Here is a 26,890-nt window from a genome sequence, read left to right as displayed (position 1 = left end):
GTGGGACTCGATCCCGGGACTCTAGGATCACGCCCTGGGCCAAAGGCAGGCGCCAAACTGCTGAGCCACCCAGGGATCCCTGTATATTGTATTTTAGCCTGTATGTACATTCTTATCACCTGACTTATTCCCCTTGTTTCTAATTTTGCTCAACATGTAATTTCTGATTACAGTTGTACTTTTCCTGTGGGTCTGCTTAAAGGGAAAGAAGATAATGACATAATATATACTTGTTAAACTCCTGCTGTGGGCCAGACATTGTGCTAGGTGCTATGTATGGAATGGGAAAATAACAATAGGGTCTCTACATGCCTGGTTTTCACAAATCATTGGGAGGACAGACATTGAAATAAACCCACAATAAATAATCATAAATATATCAAAAAATTTTTTTAAAGAATTTTTTAAAATTTTACTTATTTATTTGAGAGAGAGTGAGAGAGAACGGGAGCAGGGAGGAGAGGGAGAAGCAGGCTGTCCACAAGCAGGCAGCTTAACATGGGGCTTCATCCCAGGACCCTGGGATCATGACCTGAGCTGTAGATAGACACTTAACCAACTGAGCCACCCAGGTACCCCTATGATAAACATGCTAAAGGAAAAGAACAGGATGCTACTGGGTTGGATTGTCAGGGAATGAATACTTCTGAGAAAGTCATAGTTACAGTGAAATCTGAAGTATGCATAAGATTAAACCCTGCAAAGACCAGGTAAACCATGTAGTAGGAAAAGGAAATGGCAAGTGGCAAGGATCTGAGGGAGGAAATAATTTGGTATATGTGAAAAACTGAAAACAAGCCCATTTGTTCATAGTATTACAGAAGAGGACAGTTATGGCAGTATATAGACAGAAGTCTGATCATTTATGGTTTTGTGGGCCATGTTAAATAGTTTGGAATTTATCTAAAGTTCAAATAAAGTACCTTGGAGAGTATTACAGAGGCAGTAGGACATAATCTAATTTTTCTTTTTCTTTTTTAAACGATTTTATTTTAGAGAGAGCAAGCAGGGGGAGGAGCAGAGAGAGAGGAGGAGAGAGAATCTCCAGCAGACTTTGTGCTTAGTGTGGAGCCCGATGTGGGGTCACGACCCTGAGATCATGACCTGAGCTGAAACCAAGAATTAGATGCTTAACTGACTGAGCCACCTAATTTTTATTTTAAAAGATAACTCTGGTTATTGTGATAGAAAATGGACTAGAGGGACTCCTGGGTGGCTCAGCAGTTGAGCGTCTGCCTTTGGCTCTGAGCGAGATCCCAGCATCGGGTCCTGCATCAGGCTCCCTGTGGGGAGCCTGCTTCTCCCTCTGCCTATGTCTCTCATGAATAAATAAATAAAATCTTAAAAAAAAAAGAAAAGAAAATGGACTAGATAGAAAGGTACAAGAGTACCAGAAGAAATCCACTTGGGAGGTTATTAAAAAGTAGTCTAGAAGATAGGTATGGTAACTTAAGGTAACTTGGTAGCAGAGGAAATGTTGAAATAAAACCCAGAGCTGAGCCCCAAGGAATCATCATTTAGGAGTTTTAATAGGAAGTGATGCTGTGGAAGCTAAAAACTGACTTTAGGGAAAAGAATGATCAGATGTGTCAAGAACTGGACAGACTGAATAAGATACAAATAACAAGAATGCCAAATCAATACAGTGGTTTATTTTTTTTTTTTTTAAGATTTTATTTATTTATTCATGAGAGACAACAGAGAGGGAGAGGCAGAGGCATAGGCAGAGGGAGAGCTCCCTGTGGGGAGACTGATGTGGGACTCAATCCCAGGATCTGGGGTCATGACCTGAGCTGAAGACAGACGCTCAACCACTGAGCCACCCAGGTGTCCTAGTTGGTGATCTTTTCTGACTTCGCAAAAGGAGTTTTTGCTGGATCCAGAAGTTCTATTGAACTGCACGAGACTGAGTATAAGCTTTCTGTTTCTGCCATGTTCTTACTGCTGAGAACAACTCAGATGGCCTTTAAATAGATGAGAAAACACCTACTTGAAATTCTTAAAGATTGGCCAGGTAAGTTACTATCAGAAGAAAACCATAAAGAAGTGTGGCATATTGAAACCAGTGTTGTCCTAGAGACCATTTGGGAATTTGGGGAATTTGGGAGATCAACTTTGCAGAACACCCCCAAATAAAGGGGGGAAGACACAAACCTGGGGCTCAGCCAAAGCTGGGGATTCCAGCAAGTCTTCATTGGTGCCTAAAAGAAATAGATCCTCAGTGAAAGAGGACTTAACTTGCTTTCTCACTTGCTCCTCTAAGGACTGTAAAAGAATTTCCCTAGTTGTGCTGAACAGAATAGGAAGAAAAAAAACATGACCTAGTACTTACAATCATGCAACTTAAATTCTTAGTATCTATTTTTAAAAATTTATTTATGTGTTTATTTATTCATGAGAGACACACAGAGAGAGGCAGAGACATAGGCAGAGGGAGAGACAGGCTCCCTGTGGGAGACCTGATGTGGGACTCAACCCCAGGACCCGGGGTCATGCCCTAAAGCCAAAGACAGACTCTCAACCATTGAGCCACCCAGACGTCCCAAATTCATAATGACTAATGTAAACTGAGCCACCCAGACTAATTCTAAATGACTAATGTAAACACTAATCATGAATTTAATGTGATTGTGACCTGTTAATTTCCCAGAAACCTAGCAGAAGCCAATATAGCTCCTTTGTGAGGACATTTACTTTTATCCTAGACCTTGAATAACTTACTCAAATTATCTTAAAAGGAAAGTGTGAGCAGCTCACAAAATTAATAGTCAAACAAGGAAATACGGTACCACATGTGAGTAATAATGTGAGAATACCATATCCTGAAGTAATTTAGATAATAGGATTAGTAAACAGAATATGGAGTAGCCGTTTACTGTGCTTAAAGAAATATGTGTAGGGACGAAGAAATTGTAAACCAATAACATTCCTAGAATTTCTGCAAGTAAAAACAGTTAAGGTTAAAATTAATCAATTGAAGGAATTAACAGCAGATTAGATACAATTAGAGAATCATTGAATTAGAAGACCGTTTACAATAAACTACTTAGAAATCAGCACAGAAAGATGAAGAGATAGAATATATGAAAGAATATGGAATGATATTCCAGGGAGTCTTTGCTATTATTTACTACATTTCAAATCAAGTTATAGGATTTAATAGCTCCTGGATTTTATAGCTTTTTATTTCTGAAAAAAGATGAAAAAAATGTGAAATAGAATGATAAAAATGGTCTAAAATAGACAATCTTAGTTTCAGAAGGAAAGGTGAGAGAAAATGGGTTAGATAGAGTCATTATTTTAAGAGGTAATATCTGGGACTTTTTCTGAATTGGGGAGAGATACCACAGTAGAGCTGCCAGGAAAAAAAAAAAGGAAGATTACATTTAAAGGACAGTGAACAGCTGACTTTCCAACAGTTAACAGTCGATTGCAACAAACAATGGAATAATAGTATTAATATACCAAGAGAAAATAGCTATCAACTTATAATTGTATGCCTTGCAAAAAATGTCTTTTATGTAAGAGGGTGAAATATAATGAGAGAGATTGTAACTAGGAAAGCCTCATCAAGAGAAAGTGCAAAAGTGGAATAAATTATTTCATATGCCAGATATATAGAAAGGACTGCAGAACAAAGCAAGAGCTATGTGAATAAATCTAAATACTAACTATATAACTGTCTTGGAGATTTAACATGAACACAAACTTGGAGAGAGCAAATAAGTGAATAGTATTTAAGGTACTTTTGTGTCTAGTGAAAAGACTGATTAGTTTTTAAAGTTTTTGTACTGCAGTTTGAAGGACACCCATTCAAAAATTAGAGGAAATAACTGTGAAACTAGGAGAAAGGGAAAATGTAGAATAAGAAGGGGCTTCTAGCACAAAAATAAAGCGGCAGATTTGTTTGTTTATTTGTCTGAGAGAAAGAGTGAGTGAGGAAGAGGAGGCAGAAGGAGAGAATCTCAATCAGACTCTGTGCTGAGTGTGGGACCTAACTTGGGGCTTGATCTCATGACCTGAGATCATTACCTGGGCTGAAATGAAGAGTTGGACGCTTAACTGACTGAATCACTCAGGCAGCCGTAAAGTGGTAGATTTAATAAACCCAGGTATTTAGATAGCAAAAATAATGTCATCAGAGTATATGTAAATAAAATTGGTTACATTATATGTATATATGTAAATACATATATGTAATATGGTTATATATATGTATATATGTAAATACATATATGTAATATGTATGTAAATATATGTAATACATATATTATTATGTATTAATATTATGTATTACATAAGAAGACAGAAGAAAATCTTCATGACTTTGTATTTGACAGTGGTTTCTTATATGACTCAAATAGCACAAGCAACAAAAGAAAAAAATTGGGTATCATAAAAAATTTTTAAATTTTGTCCTTCAGAGAACATCTTGAAGAAAGTGACTAAAAAAAACCCACTATTTACATTAGCACCTCTCCCTAAAATGAAATAATGAGGTATAAAACTAATAAAATATGTATGAGATCTCTATGAGGAAAATGATAACTGATGAAAGAAAGAACTACTAAATGAGACAGGAAGACTCAAATTTTTTAGTTTTCCCTAAACTGATAGGTAGATTGAATGCAATCCCAATCAATAAGATTCCAGGAATTTATTTTGTGGAGATGGACCAACTGGTTCTAAAATTTATACAAAGGCAGAAAAACAGGATTGCAGTACAGCATTGAAGGAGAACAGTTAAGAGAACTGATACTTCCTGACTTCAGAGTTACTATAAAGCTGCAGTGATTCAGACAGTATGGTATTGGTAAAAGAATAGACAAAAAAAAAAAAAAAAAAGAATAGACAAATCAATGGAACACAATAGAGAGCCCAGGGATAGACTTCCAGTAATACAGTAAACTGATCTATGACAAAGGAGCAAAGGTAATACAATGGAGAAAATATAATCTTTCAACAAATAGCAATGGAACACCTTGACACCTACATGTAAAAAAATTAATCTAGACGCAGACTGTATTTTTTCACAAAAAGTAACTCAAAGTGGATCATACCTCCATGCTGAGCCTGACGAGTGAGTGGCTCAATCTCACTACCTTGAGATCACAGCCTGAGCCGAAAGCAGGAGTCAAACTCAACGAGTGGAGCCATCCAGGTGCCCCTGGTTGATGACTTTTTAGGTACAACTCCAGAAGCAATGTCCATGAAGGAAGAAATTGTTAAGTTGGACTTCCTTAAAATGAAAAAAAACTTCTGCTCTGCAAACAACACTGTCCATAGTAAGAAGACACACCACATACTGGAAGAAAATGTTTTCAAAAGACACATAGTGGACTGTTATCCAAAATATACTAAAATTTTTTTTCTTTAAGACTTTATTAAATGATGTGAAAACAACCTGATTAAAAAATGGGCTAAGATCTGAACAGATGACATTTCACCAAAAGAAGTTGTACAGTTGGTGGATAAACATTTACTCCACATCATGCCATCAGAGAAATGCACATTTAAATAATGAGATAGTACTATGTCCACATTAGAATGAACAAAAATCCACAACCCTGAAACCCTCAAATGTTGAGGATATAGAGCAATCGGAACTCTCATTCCTGTTGGGAATGAAAAATTTTAACAGCCACTTGGGAAGACACGTTTGTTTTCTTACAAAACTAAACATACCCTTACTACACTATCTAGTAATCACCTTCCTTGGTACTTACCCAAAGGAACTGAAAACTTAAGGCCACACAAAAATCTGCATATGTTGGGGCTGCTCGCAGCCTCAGTCAATAAAGTATGTGACTCTTGATCTTGGGATTGTGAGGTTTTGCCCTGTGTTGAAAGTAGAGTTTACTTTTAAATATCTGCACATGTTAAAAAAAATATCTGCACATGTTGTTTACAGCAGCTTTATTCACAATTGCTGAGACTTAGAAGCAACCAAGGTATCCTTTGGCAGGTAAATGGATAAACTGTGCTATATCTAGATAATGGAATATTATGCATTGCTGGAAAGGAATGAGCAATCAGTGGAGGAATCTTAAATGCATATTACTAATGAAAGAATCCAATCTGTAAAGGCTGCATACTTACAGTATGATTCTAAATATTTGAGATTCTGGAGAAGGAAAACTATGGAGATCGTAGAAAGATCCAAGATGGCCAGGGTTGAGGAGGGGAATAAATGAATAGAACAGAGCAGAGAGGTTTTTATAGTGCAGTTCAACTTTTCTATAGGATAGTAAATGGTGAATACATGTCTTTATTTGTGTATCAAAACCCATGGGATATACATACCAAGAGTGAAACTTTGTATAAACTATGGACTTCAGGTGATTATGATGTTGCAGCATAGGCCCACTGTTTGTAACCAATGTAAACACTTGTGCAGAATGTTGATATTGGGGAGTCTCTAGAGGAATAGGGTATGGTGAATTCTGTATTTTTCCTATAATTTTGCTTGAAGCTAAAACTGTAAAAATGCTTTAAAAAAGCTGATTAGGAGAATATGTTTCCAGATCATATTTTTATTAAAGGACTTTTATTTGTAATAAGGAACTGATAAGTCCATAATAAAAAGACAACCCAATTATAAAATGAGCACAGAATCTGAATAGACTTCTTTTCCAGAGAAGATAAACAAATGGCTAATAAGCCCATGGAAAATTAGTTAACATCTGCTACCATAGGAATGAAAAATCAAAATCACTGTGAGAATCCCACCTCATATAGACTAGGATGATTATAATAAAAGAAAATCAGTTGATGAATGGATAAACAAAAAGTGGTTTAACCATATAACAGTATTATTTAGCAATAGGAAGAAATGAATTTACTGATACACACTGCAACATGAAAACATTATGCTAAGTACCACATACTGTATGATTGCTTGAATGAAATATCCAGAATAAACAAAAATTAGATTGGTGATTGTGTAGGGTAGAAATTTCTTTGGTAGGATGCAGAGAGTGATTGCTAATGGGTACTGGGTTTCTTTTTGGAGTGATGAAAATGTTGTAATATTGATTGTGATGATGATTGCAAAATTGTGTATGATAAAAACCAGTTGACTCATACACTGGGGTAGATGGTACTATATGTGAATTATATCTTAATAACTTCTTGTTAAAGTCAGTGCTATCCAAAGTGATCTACAGATTCATTGCAATCTCAAGAACCTAATGGCATCTTTTGCAGAATTAGGCAAATTTGATATGGAATCCTATGCCACCCTGAAGAGCTAGAAAAGTTTTTAAAAAGAATACAGTTGGAAATACCACATTTCTTAATTTCAAAACAGTAAACTATGATAAAACTGTGTGATATGAGCATACAGACAGACATAGGATAAATGAAGTAGAATATAGAGTCCAGAAATAAACCTTTGAGTCAACTGTATGATCAATTGATTTTCAATATATGTGCCAAGATCACTACATGGAAAAGACCATCTCAGCAAATGGTGTTGGGGAAACTGATTAGTCACATGTAAAAGAGTAAAGTTGGACCCTTCCCTTAACATCATATGTAAAAAGATTTTAAAGATTAAAGACAAACTATTAGAAAATACAGGGTGAATCTTCATATTTGATTTGGTGATGATTTCGTGGATATGACACCCAAAGCATATAATAAAAACAGTTTGGAATTCATGAAAATAAATAACTTATGTATATTAACTTAAAACAATGAAAAAGTCCCCTACAGAAAATACTTGCATATCCTCTGATTAAAAGTTAATATTTTTAATATATAAAGAAATCCAGCAACTCAGCAAGAAACCCAGTTTAAAAAAATCAACAAAGGGCTTGAATAGACTTTTCTCCAAAGATGATCTACAAGTGTCTAATGAACACATGAAAATATGTTCAAATAAGTCAATTGGAGAAGGACAAACATTATATGGTCTCATTCATTTGGGGAATATAAATAATAGTGAAAAGGAATAGAAGGGAAGGGAGAAGAAATCAGAAAGGGAGACAGAACATGAAGACTCCTAACTCTGGGAAACGAACTAGGGGTGGTGGAAGGAGAGGTGGGCGGGGGGTGGGAGTGACTGGGTGACAGGCACTGAGGGGGGTACTTGATGGGAGGAGCACTGGGTGTTATTCTGTATGTTGGCAAATTGAACACCAATAAAAATTATTATTTTAAAAAAAGAAAATATGTTCAATGATCACTGTTTATTAAAAAAATCAAAATCACAATGAAGTATCACTGCCCACTCAGTAGGATGGCTACTTTCTTTTTTTATTTTTATTTTTTAAAGATTCCATCCATTTATTCATGAGAAACACAGAGAGAGGCAGAGACATAGGTAGAGGGAAAAGCAGGCTCCATGCAGGAAGCCCCATGTGGGACTTGATCCTGGGACTCCGGGATCATGCCCTAAGCCAAAGGCAGACACTCGACTGCTGAGCCACCCAGGCATCCCAAATGGCTACTTTCAAAATAAAAAGTAAAACCCAGAAAATAGCAGTTATTGGAGAGGATGAGAAATTGGAACCCTTATGCATTGTTGGTGGGAACATAAAATGATATAGCTGCTATTGAAAACAGTATGGCTGTTCCTCAAAAAACTGAACGGATATTTGTATAGTTATGTTTTTAGCAGTAGTATTCACAGTAGCCAAAAACTAAGCCGAATGCCCATCATTAGGTGAATGCATGAACAAAATATATGCATTTAGTGGAATGTTACTCAGCTTTTAAAAAGGAAGAAGATCTGTCACATAATACAATATAAATGGTCCTTGGGGACATAAGTGAAATAAGCAACAAAGACATGTGATTCCACCTCTAAAGTGAGGTACTAAAGAGGTCAAATTTATAGGAACAAAGCAGAATGGCAGTTGCTGCTGAAGAAGAAATGGGGAGCTAATTAGTATAGAGTTTTAGTTTCTCTGAATGAAAAAAACTGGCTGTCTGTTGCTTAACAATGAATATATTGAATACTACAGAACTGTATGTACACTTACAGATGGTTAGGATGGTAAATCTTACATTAAGGTTTTTTATTCCAATTAAAAGTAAAAATTATAAAAGCATCTAGCTACCTCCCAAATAAAAAGTAAGCAAAAGGGATCCCTGGGTGGCGCAGCGGTTTGGCGCCTGCCTTTGGCCCAGGGCGCGATCCTGGAGACCCGGGGTCGAATCCCACGTCGGGCTCCCGGTGCATGGAGCCTGCTTCTCCCTCTGCCTATGTCTCTGCTCTCTCTCTCTCTCTCTCTCTCTCTCTGTGACTATCATAAATAAATAAAAATTTAAAAAAAAAGTAAGCAAAAAAAAAAACATATATTGATACCATAATTGTTTTACAAAGTAGATTTGAAAAAATAAAGCATTACAAGTGCTAAAGAGTCCTTTTGTGATGATTAAAAGAGACTATCAGAAAATAATAACATTTTTTTTAATTTTTAAAAATTTGACAGCACAAGCAGGGGTAGTGGTAGGCTTCCTGTCCAGCAGGGAGCCCAACATGGGGCTCAATCCCTGGACTCTGATCATGACATGAGCCAAAGGCAGACACTTAACTGACTGAGCCACCCAGGTACCCCAGAAAAGTAGAACTTTAATTTTTTTTTAAAGATTTTATTTATTCATGAGACACACACAGACACACACACACAGGTAGAGACACAGGCAGAGGGAGAAGCAGGCTCCCTGCAGGGAGCCCAATGTGGGACCCAATCCTGGGACTCCAGGATCACGCCCCAGGCCAAAGGCAGGCACTAAACTGCTGAGCCACCCAGGGATTCCTGAAAAGTATAACTTTAAAATGTAATGTATTTAATATCAAACAAATGATAGATAGAACAGATCCACAGTCACATTGTGATTTAATTTACTTCCAAAGTAAACAAGGACTAATCAATAAAAAATCAGAGTAATTTGAGAAATAACTGTACCTATCTTCTATAGAGTACATGATCTTTCTGAGCATATCTGTGTAGTACTTTGAGTTTCAGTGGTGTATAAATTGAATTTCAAGGCATTAATATTACATAAAACACTATTAGTGGGATTAAGTTAGTTTAAAAGTTAAGTAAAGTAATAAGATGCTGTATGTTTTAGAACAAAGATTATATGTTGATTAACTCACCAATGAAGAGATCAATAGTGGAAATTAGAAAATTTCTAATGTACTGATTGCTGAATTTAAGAAGTACACCTAAAGAGATAGGCTTAACTGCAGATATTAGAGGAAAAGCTTGAAATTAATAAGTCTGCTATATAAAAAATATCTCTGAAATCTTAGAGACTTAAATAAGAATTCTTATATTGCTTGATACTGGCTTTGGTTTGGCTGTTGCAGCTGTGTGTGTATGTGTCTCTTCATTTTGGGGATTCATGCTGAAAAAAGTGCAGCCATTATATAGTACTTGCTTATTCGTTCACATACCTGGATGAGCGAGGTGCTGAGCTAAAATGTATAGATGTATTTAAAGTTGATGCTTAAATGTTCTTTATGTAATTTCCTACATTCAGTTGGCTAAAGCAAATGATGTGGCTAAATTTATGCGGTTGGAGATGTATATTCTCAAAAGGTATAAAAAGTTAGTATGCATGATCCCTTAATTTAGGGAATGCAGGCTTTGAACAACAATACAATCTGCTGCTATAGCTTCCAAGATGGTAGAAGTTTAAAAAAGAATGAACAAATCGCCATAAAAGTATATGGAATTAAATAATTAGATCTAACAACAAAATTCATCATACCACCACTTAATTCTTTGAAAAGACTAAAATTTATGAAGAAAAAGGTGGAAAATGTACCTCTTTTCACTGCAGTGAAATTGGGGATGTAATTACTGACTAGAGAAATTTAAGAAGGAATTTTAGACCAATAATTTGGATATATAGTTACGGAAAAATTTCTAGAAAAATATGTAATTTAGCAAAATTTATTGGAAAAGGAAGTTGATAGAAACCATTTTTATAAATCTTCAGACTTGGAGAAAATTTGGCTTTAAGTAGCATGTGGGATCCTTGGGTGGCTCAGTGGTTTGGTGCCTGCCTTCGGCCCAGGGCGTGATCCTGGAGACCCGGGATAGAGTCCCACGTCGGGCTCCCTGAATGGAGCCTGCTTCTCCCTCTGCCTGTGTCTCTGCCTTTTTCTCTCTGTCTCTCTCATGAATGAATAAATAAAATCTTTAAAAAAAAAGTAGCATGTTTTTCTAAAATTGGTGTAATTCCAGCCATGCACGAGGTTCCAGTGAATACAGCTAATAGTAGGTATGCAGATACTTTGTTGAATGAGTGGGGGGAAAAAGAAATATGCCACTTATTTTTTGAAAAGAGCATAACCTTGATACTGATACCTGAAAACATGAATGAGAAATTCCTGAGAATATGAATGAATATCCAGCTTTACAGGTTATCTAGGTATAAATATTTTAAATTTAAAGAAAATCAAATTCATTGTTTTTAAAGAAAGAGGATAACCACATTTTCATTTCATTAATGCAAATTGATTGTAAGTCAAGTTGTAAAGTTGAAAAATCAGTCAATGCAATTGTCATGAACAGATTAGAGAAAGATTGTGATAACCTTAATAAATGCAAAAAATACATTTGAAGCACACAGGAGGTATTTTTGCAACGGGAATAAAATACAGTCTCCTAAAAGGGTTTTTGCAAAACCCACAAAACATTGTGAATGATGAAATTGAAGCCAGTTTCTTGTAATCAGAATAAGAGCTACTCACAGTCAAATCTATTAAATACACTGGAATATCTTTGTTACACCAGTAAGGAAAGAACGAAAATACAGAAAATCCAAAAGTCTTTTATGGTTGAGTGATCAGAATTAGAAATTTTGCTTACTAAGTTTTCTGGGTAATAATTTTTTGTGGATCAGTTGCTTAAGTGTCTACCTTTGGCTTGGATCATGATCCCAGAGTCCTAGGATTGAGCCTGGCATCTGGTTCCCTGCTCAGTGAGGTGTCTGTTTTTCCTGCTCATGCTGTGTGTGTATGTGTGTGTGTGTGTGTGTGTGTGTGTGTGTGTGTGTCTCAAATAAATAAAACCTTAAAAATCCAGAAATTTTTTTCTATATAGCAGCAGTTAGGTGGAAATAATAACTTTTTAAAAAAAAATGGACTCATAGTAGACATACAGTATTAGTTTTAGGTGATTTGACAATCATGCTCATTATAAAATGCTCACCACAGTCTGTCACCCTATAAAATTATTACAGTATCATTGAGTATATTCCCTATGCTGTACTTTTCATTTCTGTAATTTATAATTGGAAGTTTTCACCTCTTAATCCCCTTTACCCCCCTCTCCTGTGGTAACCATTAGTTCTATTTATGAGTCTATTTCTGTTTTTTAGATTCCACATGTAAGTGAAATTACATGGTATTTGTCTTTATCAAATCTATTTCACTTAGCATAATGCATTATAAATGGCAAAGATTTTGTTTTTTATGGCTGAATAATATTCCATCACATGGAAGATATATCTATATCTATATCCCATGTCGTCTTTATCCATGCATCTATTGGTGGACACTTAGTTTGCTTCCATATCTTGGCTTTTATAAATGATGCTGCAATAAACATGTATCTTTTCAAATTAGTATTTTATTTGAATAAATACCCAGAAGTGAAAGTGCTGGGTCATATGGTATTTCTAGTTTTAACTTTTTAAGGAACCTCCATACTGTTTTCCATAGTGGCTGTACCAATTTACATTTTACCAACATTGGGAGAGGGTTCCCTTTTCTCCTCATCCTTGCTAACACTTGTTACTTTTTGTCTTTTTGTACTAGATACTCTAACTGGTGTGAAGTAATGTTTTTTTGTGGTTTTGCTTTGCATTTCCCTGATGATTAGTGACACTGATAATCTTCATATGTTTGTTGACGTGAATGTCTTCTTTGGAAAACTGTTTAGGTCCTGTGCCTATTTTTAAATCATACTTTTTGTTTTGTTTGTTTGTTTGTTTGTTTGCTTTTTGGTGTTACAGTTCTTGATATAGTTTGGATATTAACTCCTTATCAGCTGTATCATTTGCAAATATTGCCTCCCATTTAGATTTTTTTTTTTTTGATGACTTTCTTCATTGTATAAAAGCTTTTTTAGTGTAGAGCATGTGGATGGCTCAGTCAGTTAAGTGTCTGACTTGATTTTGGCTTGGGTCATGATCTCAGGATTGTGAAATCAACCTCATGTTGGGCTCTGTGCTGGTGTGGAACCTGCTTAAGATTCTCTCTATCCTTCTGCCTGCCCCCCACACTCTTGCATGTGCACTCTCTTTCTTTGAAAAAAACAAAAAACTTTTTAGTTTGATGTGATCCCAGTGTTTTATTTATAGTGACTTTTAAGATTTTATTTTTTAATTGTACAGAGTAGTTGTGAATCTGTTTATTTTCTTTGTTTTTTTTTTTTTTTAAGATTTTATTTATTTATTCATGATAGTCACAGAGAGAGAGAGAGAGGCAGAGACACAGGCAGAGGGAGAAGCAGGCTCCATGCACCGGGAGCCCGACGTGGGATTCGATCCCGGGTCTCCAGGATCGCGCCCTGGGCCAAAGGCAGGCGCCAAACCGCTGCGCCACCCAGGGATCCCTGTTTATTTTCTTTGACTGCCATAACAAATTATCATAAATTTGGCAGCTTGAACTAACACAAATACATAATTTTGTAGATTATATTATTGGTGAAGCCAACTGGTTTCTCTACTCCAGGTCTACAAGATGGAAATCTAGGTGTTCCTGCCTGAGCTCTTATCTATGGGTTTTATGTGAGAATCATTTCCAAGTTTATTCAGTTGTTTACAGAATTCAGTTCTTTGTGGCTACATGTAGATTTGTGGTCTTTCCTTTCCATTTTGACTGTCTGGAGCCTCTTGACTCCTTTAGACCACCGGCATTCTAAGTTAGATTGCACTGTCAGTCTTCAAATCAGTAACAGCTGCTGGAGTCTTGCTTCTCATCTGCTTGAGATTTTCTCCCACCACATCTCTTTTGTCTGGTTGGAGGAAGTTGTCTGCTTAATCCAGAGTAAGCTCCCTATCTTAAGGTTGCTTATTAGAAATCTGAATTACGTGTGCAAATTCCTTTTTGCTATTTATTTAACATAATTATATGTTACAGGAATTGGGATCTGGATATCATTGAGGGACCCTTCTGCCTCCCATAGAATAGATCTTTAAAAGGTAGACCTTTCAAAAGGTAAAAGATGGGATGCCTGGATGGTAGACCTTTCAAAAGGTAAAAGATGGGATGCCTGGATGGCTCAGCAGTTTAGTGCTGCCTTCAGCCCAGGGCAAGATCCTGGAGACCTGGGATGGAGTCCCATGTCGGGCTTCCTGTATGGAGCCTGCTTCTCCCTCTGCCTGTGTCTCTGCCTCTCTCTCTGTATCTCTCATGAATAAATGAATGAAATCTTAAAAAAAAAAAAAAAAAAAGAGGTAAAAGGCTTTTAAGGAGATTATTATAATAATTGAAAGATGTTAATAAAGACATAAGTAGGAAGAGAAATACCAAGTTCATGTTTGAAAGTGTGATGAAGAGGGTAATTTTCCCAAAATCATTTCAAACGTCAATTAAATACCAGTAAGTTTTTCAACAGATTTTTTCCAGAGGAATTTGATAAGCTGATTCTAAAATTAATGAGGGGTGCCTGGGTGGCTCAGTCAGTTAAAGTGTCTTGGCTCAGATCATGATCCCAGAGTCCTAGGATTGAGCTCCTCCTAAGGCTCCCTGCTCTGTTGGGAGCCTGCTTCTCCCTCTCCCTCTGCCTGCCGCTCTGCTACTTGTGCTCTTGCTCTCTCTCTGTTAAATAAATAAATAAGGTCTTTTTTAAAAAATGAAATTTATATGAAAATGTAAGGAACGAGAAACTCATCACATTCCTATAAAAGCAGGGCAACTTATTTTAGCAAATTAAAGATATGGACTATAGAAATGGAATAAGAAGTCACAAAACAGTTGCATGTTTATATGAACACTTGGCAAATGAAAGATAGAGTTAGAAATCATGGAGAAAATGGGATTTTTATTACATGGTGGTAAAAAATTGTGCGTGTGGCAGGGGGAAGTGAAATTCTGCTTTCTAGTGTCATTCAAATCTATTCCAGTGAAAGGCAAAAGCAAAAAAGTTGTTAAGGAAAGGTAGTAAAAGATCTTTATGATCTCAGAGTAGCAAAAGGTTTCTTAAGTGGACACAAAAGGCATAATCACAAAGTACAAAATTTTAAAAATTTATCATAAAAATTTTCTGTTAACATCAAAAAGTGCATATGTAGTTCATGAAGTGAAGAAAAAATAGTTTCCATTTATGATGTGATAAGTATTGTAAAACAAATGCAGAGGGACACCTGGTTGGCTCAGTTGGTAGACCACTCGTCTCTTGATCTTGGGGTTGTGAGTTCAGGTCTCATGGTGGGCATAGAGATTGATTACTTGAGGAAATTTTTAAAAGGGTACCGATCAGTAAAAGATACAGTAGAAAACTGATTATATGAACTCATTAAAAGATGATTGAAATCATGAAGTATTCTACATTATTAATCAAGAAGATACAAATTAAAATGTCAGTGAAATATTTCATAAAACCCATATCAGCGAAATTAAAACATCAGATGGAAGTCTTTGGGAGTATTTGGAATAAGAACTTCGTTAATATATGGAACTAAAAAGTGTAAATCCATATCTTATGCTTAGAATCTGTATAAGAATATGCTTTTAAGTTGCATTGTTCCAATATTAACCCATGTGGTTGTTGAGTTTTCTACATGTGTTTAGTCCAAGAGGAGATTTGCTTTAAATGTATAATATTGAATTTTGAAGACCTAGTTAAGAAGAATGTAAACGAGCTCAATGATTTTTATAACTATTGCATATTGAAATGATAATATTTGGTTAAATAAAATATTAAAATTTCACTGTTTTAAAAGTATTTTAATGGAGCTATTGGAAAATTTTAAATTACTTGTGGTTTTCATTATGTTTATATTGGACAACATTGCATTAGAGGAACCTAAAAATGTCAGGAACAATACATGACAGTATAGAGTTGTTCGTTATATTCATAGTTTGGAAATAACCAAAATACCTATCAGCTACTGACTGGACATGTTATGGTATAGTAAACAATGTATATGTTATATAGTAGTGAAAATGAGTGACAGCTATAAACATCTTTATAATGAATCTATAAAACAGCTAAGTGTAAGAAGTTAAGAAAGATTGTATACAGAATATGACTCCATAAAGCTCAAGGGCAGGTCAAGTCAAACATGTATCTTTCAGAAACGTATATATACATACAAGGTCATATAAAGAAAAGTCAGGAATGATTGATCATATAGGTCAGAATTTCGGTGCTTTTGGGGGAAAGAGGGACTAGGATACGCAGGGATTCTAATGTATTAACAGTATTGTGTTTCTAGTTGTTATATGAATGTTTTCTGGATAAGTTGCACATGTATATTTAATACATTCTTCTGTATGGCATGTTTTATAACAATACTTAAAACCAGGCTAGCATGAATGGGGATGTGAGGGACAAGAAGAGGCAAGCCAAAGCTGACTAATTCACTTCTTGGAGCTGCAGGGTTGTTGCTCCTTGGGCTAAAACACAAGGTAGGTTGAGTCTGTCTTTTGTTTCTTTGCATCTAACTATTCATCTTCTTGTCCAGTGGTCTGTTTGGGTTGGTGGTGGAAACTTGGACCGTGTTGAAGGCACTATTAATAGAAGACATACAGATGGGCCTTCCATCCCAGAGATGTGCTGGTGGGCCTCTGTGTCTTTTTTACTCATATTGCTTGCTGGCCTCTGGGTTCATGAGGTTCAGGAATTACCCAGTCTACTATCTCTCATGATACCGCCCCCTAACTAGAAATCTTTAGTTTGAATCTGCAGAACAGTGGAGAGAAACCATTACAACCAGTTTCTCTATCATTGCACTCACTGTCCAAGTTGCTTATGTGGAAACCTAAATATGCTCATACCTTTGTTTCCAGCATTTCAGGAGGAACCTTCAAATTGAAAGCTTCTGAATCACATCGGTCAGCCTGTTTATCTCATCTGTAGGCTCATAACATTTGCAGTTGTACAGTATGCCAGCTTTGTCCAATACTTCCTGGAGTATTGTGTGAAGTTATTACTGGTGGTCTAAGTGTCAATTTCCAGAGTTCTCCTTGGAGTTACTGGCTTTGTGTTGTATAAGAAAATATTTCCAGTTGCTGAATGATCGAGACCATTGCAGGGACATTGTTGAGAGAGTATGCTGAGTGGGGGGTCTCTCTTCTGCCTTGACCCAGAAAATGTTCTGGTATTGTGGATACCCAGTGGCTGCTACTTACTCTTGATTTTGCTGACTACTTCACTGTCTCTTGCCACATTCCCCATAAAATGCAGGTAGGCCCTTGTCTGTATTTGTTGCAGATAGTGAAAGGAACTTCAGCTGTGGAGAAGTCTTTGGTATATAGCTGGAAATGGTGTACAAATTAACCAGGAGATACCACATCATCACCTGGCAGACATCATATTAGCATCCTCTTGACTTGACAAGAGAATCATCTAAATTTTCCCTCACCACCAATTGAGCTGTTCCCCTTCTCATTAGAGAACACCACCAAAGTGAGAACCTCTCTGGCAACATTGAGGCCTATTCCTGACCAAGAATCAACTTGTGCACAAGTTCACTGAGTACAGTTTTGGACCAAAAACTTACTTTTGTGAATCTCAGATGGGGATTGTTCTTCTGTACTTCATAGGGTTATAAATACTTGAAAACTGTAAAGACTGGGCATATGTGAGAAAGAGCACAGGCCATATCGTTATGTGGGGCCAGGAATAATGGATGATACCAATGCAGGGAAAACTAGGAATTTAAAGAATGCAGAAGATTCAAGCTTTACATAGAAATTCTGACATCAAAGTATAGCCTGTGGGGTTGTTATTAGATGCCACAGTATTAGACATTTCCATGATTAGTCCTTTTGTATATTTTAAAATGTAAAATTCTTAATTCTTCCTCCTAATACCTTAGTCTGAAAGACACTCAGATCACTTTCCTCTCATGCACAACATGAGGCCCCAAACCACATATAGTCACTTTCTCTCTAGAAATGTTTTGAAGGGTGGTTGGTTGGCTCAATTGGTAGAGCATAAGACTCTTGGAGTTGTGAGTTTAAGTCCCATATTATTGGTAGAGATTACTTTAAAATCTTAAAAAAAAATTGTTTTGTAATGTTTTGCATTTATTTCCTGCTGGAGAGACAGGTGAATCAGGAGACCTGATTTCAGGTTTTGCCCCATTATTTAAGTTCCAGCCATAATTCCTTGTATATGTCAGTGCCTTATTTTAATATACATTCTTCAGATACAGTAGCTTTATAATAATTAACTCTTTGCTGGGGATTCAATCATTAACATAAATACTTGAGAGCCTGCTATGTGCCAGGCAGTACTGGTAGCTGGGAATGTGGTAGTGAACATGACTGACTACTGAATACACGATCTCCCAGTAATTTATAGTGATGATGTTATTGGGAGTAGGGTGGGTGGTTGGAGATAATTAGATCAGAAAATCTATGCAATAGATAACTACCATAATTGACCATTGAATTTAGTTATAAGCCTCTTCATAAACAGGAAAGAAGAAACTTGCTGAGTTACCTCAGTGGAACAGTTGGGGGAAAAGTCTGAATGAAGAAATGACTAGTGGAAATATGAGTATAATACATTCACATGTATGTGAGTATTAAATATTATATTGAATAATATGGGTATTAAGCTGGTATAAGATATGGAGAAATTACTTGAAGGAACATGAGCAGTGTGTGTGTGTGTGTGTGTGTATTTTTAAAGACTAGAAAGTACTGGAACATTTACATGGTGATGGGAATGGTGGAGTGGAAAGGGAGAGTTGAAAGTATAGAAGGGAGAAGAAAAACAGGGCTAAGTTTTCAGCGACTGGGTAGGATTCAGAGCATGTGGATTCAGGGTTTGTCAGCCTTAGTACTATTGACATTTTGAATCAGATAATTCTTTTGTGGGGGTTGTCTAGTGCAACATTGGATTGTTAGCATTATCCCTGGCCTTTACCCTTCAGATGCCAGTAGAACCCTACCCCCACAAAACAAAACAATACAAAAAAAAAAAAAAAAACAACCCTTTAGGGGGGTTGTAGGCAAAGTCACTTCTAGTTGAGAAGCATTTATACAGAGGTATTGGCCTTTCAAAGTGATCCTGTCTTTATTTGGAGAGAAGTAGAACATGGGTGTAGGAGAGCTTGTAGATTTGGTGGTGGAAATAGAGGGAGTGAGCTCCTCATGATTTAATCTTTCTCAGTGAACTGGGTCAAGGTTATGGTGCTAGTGAAAATGTCGAGAGTGATGAAGATAAAAAGTCATTTTTGTAGAATGAGAGACTAAGGTTCTTAGAAAAATCAAAGATTCCTAATAGTGAGCAGTAGGAGACTAAAGCCTATTTCTTTTGGAGGAAGTTTTTTAGAGGCTTTAGACCAAAGAGATCAGACAGGAAAATATAAGGATAGTAGATTATTACTGACTTTTTTCTAAAACTAATGGATAAAAGACTCTCTAGATCTTACTTGATATTATAATGGAAGTGTTAATATGCTTGATGATATCACTGAGTTCCCTTGATCTCTTCTCATTTTTTATAATTTTTCCTTTTGCCTGTTCAGCTTGGTTGCTTTTTGTTACCCTGTCTTCCAGATTGCTGATTCATTCTTCTGCCTCTTCTAATCAGCTATTGATTCCCTTTAGTGTATTAATTTTTATTTCAATATAACCAGTATGGAGGTTAAAGCACAAAGCAGTAAATTCAGTTATATCTACAAAAATCAGTCAAGGGATGCGTGAAATAAAAAGACACGTATGTAAAGAATGACATCATATACATAAAATGTAAGGAAAATAAAAATTGAATGCTTTTAGAATGGGTTCAAACTTAAGTGACCCTCAGTTTAATATAAACTGCAATATGCATAAAATGTTATATGTGAGCCTACTATAACCACAAATCAAAAACCTATAATAGACACACAAAAAGTAAAAAGAATCCAAGCAAATCACTAAGAGACCACAAGGATGAGAGCAAGAGAAGAAAGATATACAGGAAAACTACAAAAACAACCATAAAACAAGTAACAAAATGGTGATAAGTACATACCTTCAATTATTTAAATGTAAATGGACTATCCCAATTAAAAGATGCAGGATGACTGATTAGTTTAAAGAGAGACCCCCCATCTATACAGTGACTTTGGAAACTCACTTTAGACCTAAAGACAGGGATCCCTGGGTGGCGCAGCGGTTCGGCGCCTGCCTTTGGCCCAGGGCGTGATCCTGGAGACCCGGGATCGAATCCCATGTCGGGCTCCTGGTGCATGGAGCCTGCTTCTCCCTCTGCCTGTGTCTGCCTCTCTCTCTCTCTGTGTGTGACTGTCATAAATAAATAAAAATAAAAATAAAATAAAATAGACCTAAAGACATGCAGAGTGAAAGTGAAGGGATAGTAAAACATTTACCATATGCAAATGAAAGTGAAAAGAAAGCTGGCGTAGCAATATATATTGTCAGACAAAATAGACTTGAAAGCAAAGACTATAACGAGACAAAAAAAAACACTACATAATGAAGGAAACAATCCAACAAGATGATTTATCATCCAACATGGAAGCACCTAAATACATAAAGCAACCATTGTCAGAAATAAAGGAAGACATTGACAGAAACACAATAATAGTGGGGGACTTTAACCCCATTTACATTAATGGATCTTTCGACAGAAAAATCAACGAAATGGTGGCTTTGTATGACGTGGACCAAATGGACCTAATAGATATATATTCATAATGTTCCACTCAAAAAAACAATGAAATACACATTTTGCTTTTAAAAAAGATTTTATCGATTGAGAGAGAGCATGTGCATCAGCAAAGCAGGAGGAGGCAGAGAGGGAGAGAGAATCCCAAGCATTATGTGCTGGGCATGGAGCCCTGATGTGGAGCTCAATTCCAGGACCCCAAGATCGTGATTAGCCAAAGTTAAGAGCTGGATGCTTAAACAACCAACCACCCAGGCACCCCTGGAATACACATTCTTAAGTGCACATGGAACATTCTCCAGAATAAATCATATTAGGCCAACAAAACAAATCTCAAATTAAAAAAATTGAAACCATCTTTTCCAACCACAACAATGTGAAACTGGGTATCACAGTTTCACACTGTTGTATCAATCACAAGAAAAAGCTTGGAGGGTGCCTGGATTACTCGATTGATTAAGCCTCTGCCTTCAGCTCAGGTCCTGATCCCATGATCCTGGGATTGAGCCCTGTGTCGTGCTCCCTGCTGGGCTTCTCCTCCCTTTGCCCCTCCCCCTGCTTGTGCCCTCTTTTGCTCTCTCTCTCAAATAAAATCTTAAAAAAAGAAAAATCTTGGAAAGAACACAAATACATGGAGGTTAAATAGCATGTCACTAAATAATGAATGGGTCAACCAGGAAATCAAAGAGGAAATAAAAAAATACATGGAGACAAATGAGAATGAAAATATAATGTTCCAGATACTTTGGGATACAGTAAAAGCTGTTCTAAGAGGGAAGATTGTAGCAATACAGGCCTAATACAAGAAGCAAGAAAAAACTCAATCTGACTTTATGCCCACAAGAGCTTGAAAAAGTAGAAGGAAGGAAATAATAAAGATCAGAACAGAAATGGAGACTAAAAAAGTAGATTAATGAAACCAGGAGTGGTTCTTTGAGAGATAAGTGAAATTAACTTTCAGCTAGACTCATCAAGAAAACAAATCAGAAATGAAGGAGAAAAAAGCAACACCACAGAAAGACAAAATATTATAAGAGAATATTATGAAAAATATTATGCCAACAAATTAGACAACCTAGAGGAAATGGATAAGTGATTCAGAAATAAAGGGAGAATTAGACCAATTACCAATAGTGAAATTAAATCAGTAATCCAAAAACCCCCAAGAAACAAAAGTCCAGGACTAGATGGCGTCACAGGTAAATTCCACCAAACATTTAAAGGAGTGTTAATACCTGTTCTTGTTAAACTGTTACAAAAAATAGTAGAGGAAGTAAACCTTCCAAATTCATTGTATAAAGCCAGCATTAACAGAGACTGAAACCAGATAAAGACAGCATAAGACTACAGGGCAGTATCTCTGATGAAGATAGATGCAAATATCCTCAATAAAATCTTAGCAAACCAAATCCAGCAACGTATTTTTAAAAATTAGTCACCGTGATCAATTGGGATTTATTTCAGGAATGCAAGGATGGTTCAGTATTCACAAGTCAGTCAACACGATATATTAAGAGAAAGGATAAGAACTATTTGATGATCTCAACAGATGCCGATAAAGTGGTTGACAAAGTACAACATCCATTCATGATAACTGAGAATAGGTTTAGAGGGAAAATACCTCAACATAATAAAGGCCATATATGAAAAACCCACAGCTAACATCCTCCTCAATGGTGAAAAACAGATTTTCCTTTAAGGTCAGGAACAAGACAAGGATGATGTAACACTATTTCTATTCAGCAGAGTACTGGAAGTCATAGCCACAGCAATAAGACAAGAAAACAAGGTAAAAGACTTACAAATTGACAAAGGAGAAGTAAAACTTTCATTTTTAGCAGATGACATGATATTGTATCTAGAAAACCCTAAGGAATCCACCAAAAAACTACTAGAAATGACTGCCTGATGAAAAGATAAATTCAGTAAAGTCGTAGAACATGAAGTTAACATACAGAAATCTGTTGGCTTCCTTTACACTAATAATGAAGCAGAAAGAGAAATTAAGAAAATAATCCTATTTACAATTGCTCAAAAAAGAATAAATACCCAAGAATCAACTTAACTTAGGAGTTGTAAGACCAGTACTCTTAAACTATTAAACATTGATGAAAGAAATTGAAGACGACACAAACAGATGAAAAGCTATACTGAGCTCATGGGTTGGCAGACCCAATATTGTTAAAATGTCCACACAATACAAATAAAATGTACCACTACAAAGAAATGTAATGCAATCTTTATAAATACAATTAACATTTCCCCCAGAGGGAATCCCTGGGTGGCTCAGTGGTTTAGGGCTTGCCTTCGGCCCAGGGCGTGATCCTGGAGTCCCAGGATCGAGTCCCACATTGGGCTCCCTGCATGGAGCCTGCTTCTCCCTCAGCCTGTATCTCTGCCTCTCTCTCTCTCTCTCTCTCTCTGTGTCTCTCATGAATAAATAAATAAAATCTTAAAAAAAAAAAAAACATTTCCCCCAGAACTAGAACAAATAATGCTAAAATTCGTATGGAACCACAAAAGACCCCAGATTGCCAAAGCATGTTAAGTAAGATAGAACAAAGCGGGAGGTGTTACAATCTCAAATTTTAAGATACATAACAATCCTATAGTAATCAAAACAGTATGGTACTGGCAGAAAAATACACACATAGATTGATGGAATAAAATGGAGAGGCTAGAAATAAACCCACACATATATGGATATATATATAATGGAAGGAAGCAAGGAAGCAAGGAAAGCAAGAATATATAATGGAAAGACAATTTCTTCAACTAATGGTGCTAGGAAAACTGAACAGTTACATGGAAACGAAGAAACTGGACCACCTTTTTACATAATATACAAAAGTAAACTCAAAATGAACTAAAGACCTTAAAGTAAGACTTGAAACCATAAAACTCCCAAAACATGGGCAGTAATTTGACATCAGCCATAGCAGTCTCTTTCTAGATATGTCTTCTGAGGCAATCGAAACAAAAGTGAAATTAAACTGTTGAGACTATGCCAAAATAAAAGGCTTTTGCACAGTGAAGGAAACCATGAACAAAACAACATGGTAACCTACTGAATGGGAGAAAATATTTGCAAATGATGTATTCAATAAGGGGCTAATATTTAAAATATATAGAGAACTTACTCAACACCAAAAAGCAAATAATCCAAAAATGGGCAGAGGACCTGGATAGACATAACAGAGGGCCAACAGACACATGAAAGATGCCCAGCATTACTAAACATCAGGGAAATGCAAATTAAAACCACAAGAAGAGATCACTTTATAACCTGTTAGAATGGCTAAAATAAAAAACACAAATAAGAAATGTTGGCAAGGGTGTGGGAAAGAGAACTCTTGTGCACTGTTAGTGGGAATGGAAGCTGGTACGGCCCCTGTGGAAAACAGTATAGAGGTTCCTCAGAAAGGTAAAAGAATTACCATATGATCTGATAATTCCACCACTGGGTATTTACCCAAAGAAAACAAAACCCCTAATTAAAAAAGATATACATCCATTACATTTACTGTAGCAGTATTTCCCATAACCATGATATGAAACAGCTGATGTGTGCATTGATGAATGAAAGAAGTGTTACATATATATGTATGTAAAGTGTTTTTTATTCCTACACATACACACACTATAGTGGAATATTTTATATATAATACATATATGTAGTGGAATAGTATTCAGCCATAAAAAAGAATGAGCTCTTGCTCTTTGCAACAATATGGATATACCTAGAGGATAGAATACTAAGTGCAGTAAGTCAGTCAGAGAAAGACAAATTCCATATGCTTTCACTTGTGGAATTTATACACATGAAACCAAAAAAACCTAAAAACAGACTCTTAAATATAGAGAAAAAACTTTGTCAGAGGGGAAGTAGGTGAGGGGATGGGTGAAATAAAGGAGGTTAAACATACACATTATTATGAGTAGTAAGTAATGAGTCATTATATTGTACACCTGAAACAATGCAAATTATACCTTAATAAAAATTGTAAAGAACAACCCAAAATAAATATTTATTAATGAATACTCTATAGAAAATAATTTTCAAATTGAGAGAATATATTTTACAATGTATATGGCACCAAATAATTATTCTAAAGACTCAATAGGTAAAAATAGAAAGCCCCTTTTAAAAATTGCCAAAAGTCAGGGATATGGTTTTTGGAAAAGAGGAAATCCAAGTGACTAATGGACAAATGAAAAAATGCTTAGCCTTATTATTAATTAGGAAAATGTAATTTAAAATCACAGTGAAAAATGTTTCACACAATATTGTAGTTTTATGTTTTCAGTGTTGTTTCTGTATCATTGATTTTTGCCGTATATTATTTATTTTTTCTGTTTACTTTGGATTTAATTTTCTCTTGTTTTCTAGCTTCCTAAAACAAACATATTATTCACTAATAAACCTTTCTTCCTGTTACAGTCATTTAAAGCTATAAATTTCTCTAAGCTTCATTTAATTTCTGGCAAATTTTGATCTGCTGTGTTATCATTTTGTTGAAATATTTTATAAGTTCCCTTGTGATATCTTTTGTTTGTAGATTATTTAGAAATATGATTTAAAATTAAGTATTAGAGACCTTTAAGTATTAGATCCTCTTGGGTTAAACAAACCTTTTATAATTCATTTCCTCTTTTGAATATTAGTTAGACCTCCTTATAGTTTTTATGTTGGTGTTTACTCTAGGGCTAATAATTTGCTTCTTCCTTAACGTCACAGTTTATTTAGAGCCAGGACTGTACCACTTTATACTTTTTACTTCTCACCTAACATTTAATACAAATTGCAAATACAATTACAAATACAAATAATGCAAATTACAAATATACAATTACAAAAAAAATGATTCCATTACCTTTGTGCTATTGCTATATTCTTTTACATATATTCTAAATCTCATGTTAAAATGTTATTATTTTGCTTTAAAGTATCAATTGTGTTAAAAAACAAAGATATCAGCTGTCTTTTAAAGACATTGAAGAGAAAAAATCTTTTCTTCCCCATCAGCACAAAATTACTTAAATTTTAAAAATTTGAATATAGTTGACACACAATATTACATTAGTTTCAGGTGTACAACATAGTGATCCAAGTCTATATTTTATGGTATGCTCACCACAAGTGTAGCTACATTCTATTACCATACAACACTGTTAATAATACCATTGATAAATTCCCTGTGGTGTACCTTTTATCCTGATGACTTATTCATTCCTTAATGGTTTTCCTGTATCTCCCACTCCCCTTTAACCATTTTGCTCATTCCCCAACCCTTCCCCTGTGGCAGCCATCAGTTTGTTCTCTGTATTTGTAGGTTTGATTCTGTTTTTGGTTTATTCATTTGTTTTGTTTTGTATTTTAGATTCCATGTGTAAGTGAAATAATACTGTATTTGTGTTTCTCTGATTTACTTCAATTAGTATATTAGTATTTTATATTTATCCCTTTAATTCTTTTCTGTATTATGTTTCTTTTTTTAAAAAAAAGATTTTATTTATTTGAGAGAGGAGGTGTGGTGGTAAGGAGCAGAGCCAGTAAGGAGTAGAGGTAGAGAGGACTCCCTGCTGAACAGGGAGCCCGATGTGGGGCTCTATCCTAGGACTCCAGGATCAGGACCTGAGCCAAAGGCAGACACTTATCCAACTGAGCCACCCTGGTGCCCCATACTATGTTTCTATCTGCTATCATTTTTCTTTCAGCTTAAAGAGCACTTACTAGCATTTCTTCTAGTGCAGGTCTGCTGACAGTTCATCCCAGCTTTTGTTTGCCTGATATAATGTTTTTATTTCACACTAATTTCTGGATTGAAAGTTTTTCCATTTAGCATTTTTACAGATGATATTCTGTTTCTAATAAGGCAGCCATTTGTATTGTTGTTCCCTGGTATGTAAGGTGTGTTTTTACCCCCTTTGGCTACTTCCAGGATTTCCACTTTACCACTCATTTTCAATTTTACTGTGATGTATCTCAGTCTGGTTTTCTTTGAATACATTCAGGTTAGGGTTAACTGAAATTCTTGGGATTATTTGAAATTTTCCTCAAAACTCCG

The 26,890-nt window shown here is 35.8% G+C and overlaps 1 protein-coding gene across 20 annotated transcripts in view; it reads left to right on the top strand.

Annotated features, from left to right (window-relative positions):
* LARP1B (La ribonucleoprotein 1B) overlaps positions 1-26,890 on the top strand; it is a 129,978-nt gene that overhangs the window by 46,987 nt on the left and 56,101 nt on the right. The window contains exon 13 of one of the 20 annotated variants that reach the window (XM_077861070.1): positions 18,621-18,689. The exons of 18 other annotated variants lie outside the window; for them this stretch is intronic. In XM_077861070.1, coding sequence (XP_077717196.1) covers positions 18,621-18,674 — 54 coding nt within the window. In that variant the 3' untranslated portion in view covers positions 18,675-18,689. Of the gene's footprint in view, positions 1-996; positions 15,918-18,620; positions 18,690-26,890 lie in introns of those variants that run through there. One more of the 20 variants, XM_077861069.1, reaches the window with a different exon arrangement.

Source organism: Canis aureus, chromosome 20 (genome assembly GCF_053574225.1).
Source record: "Canis aureus isolate CA01 chromosome 20, VMU_Caureus_v.1.0, whole genome shotgun sequence".
Taxonomy (NCBI): domain Eukaryota; kingdom Metazoa; phylum Chordata; class Mammalia; order Carnivora; family Canidae; genus Canis; species Canis aureus.
Note: the sequence above shows the minus strand (reverse complement) of the source record. Positions and strands in the feature narration are given on the sequence as shown.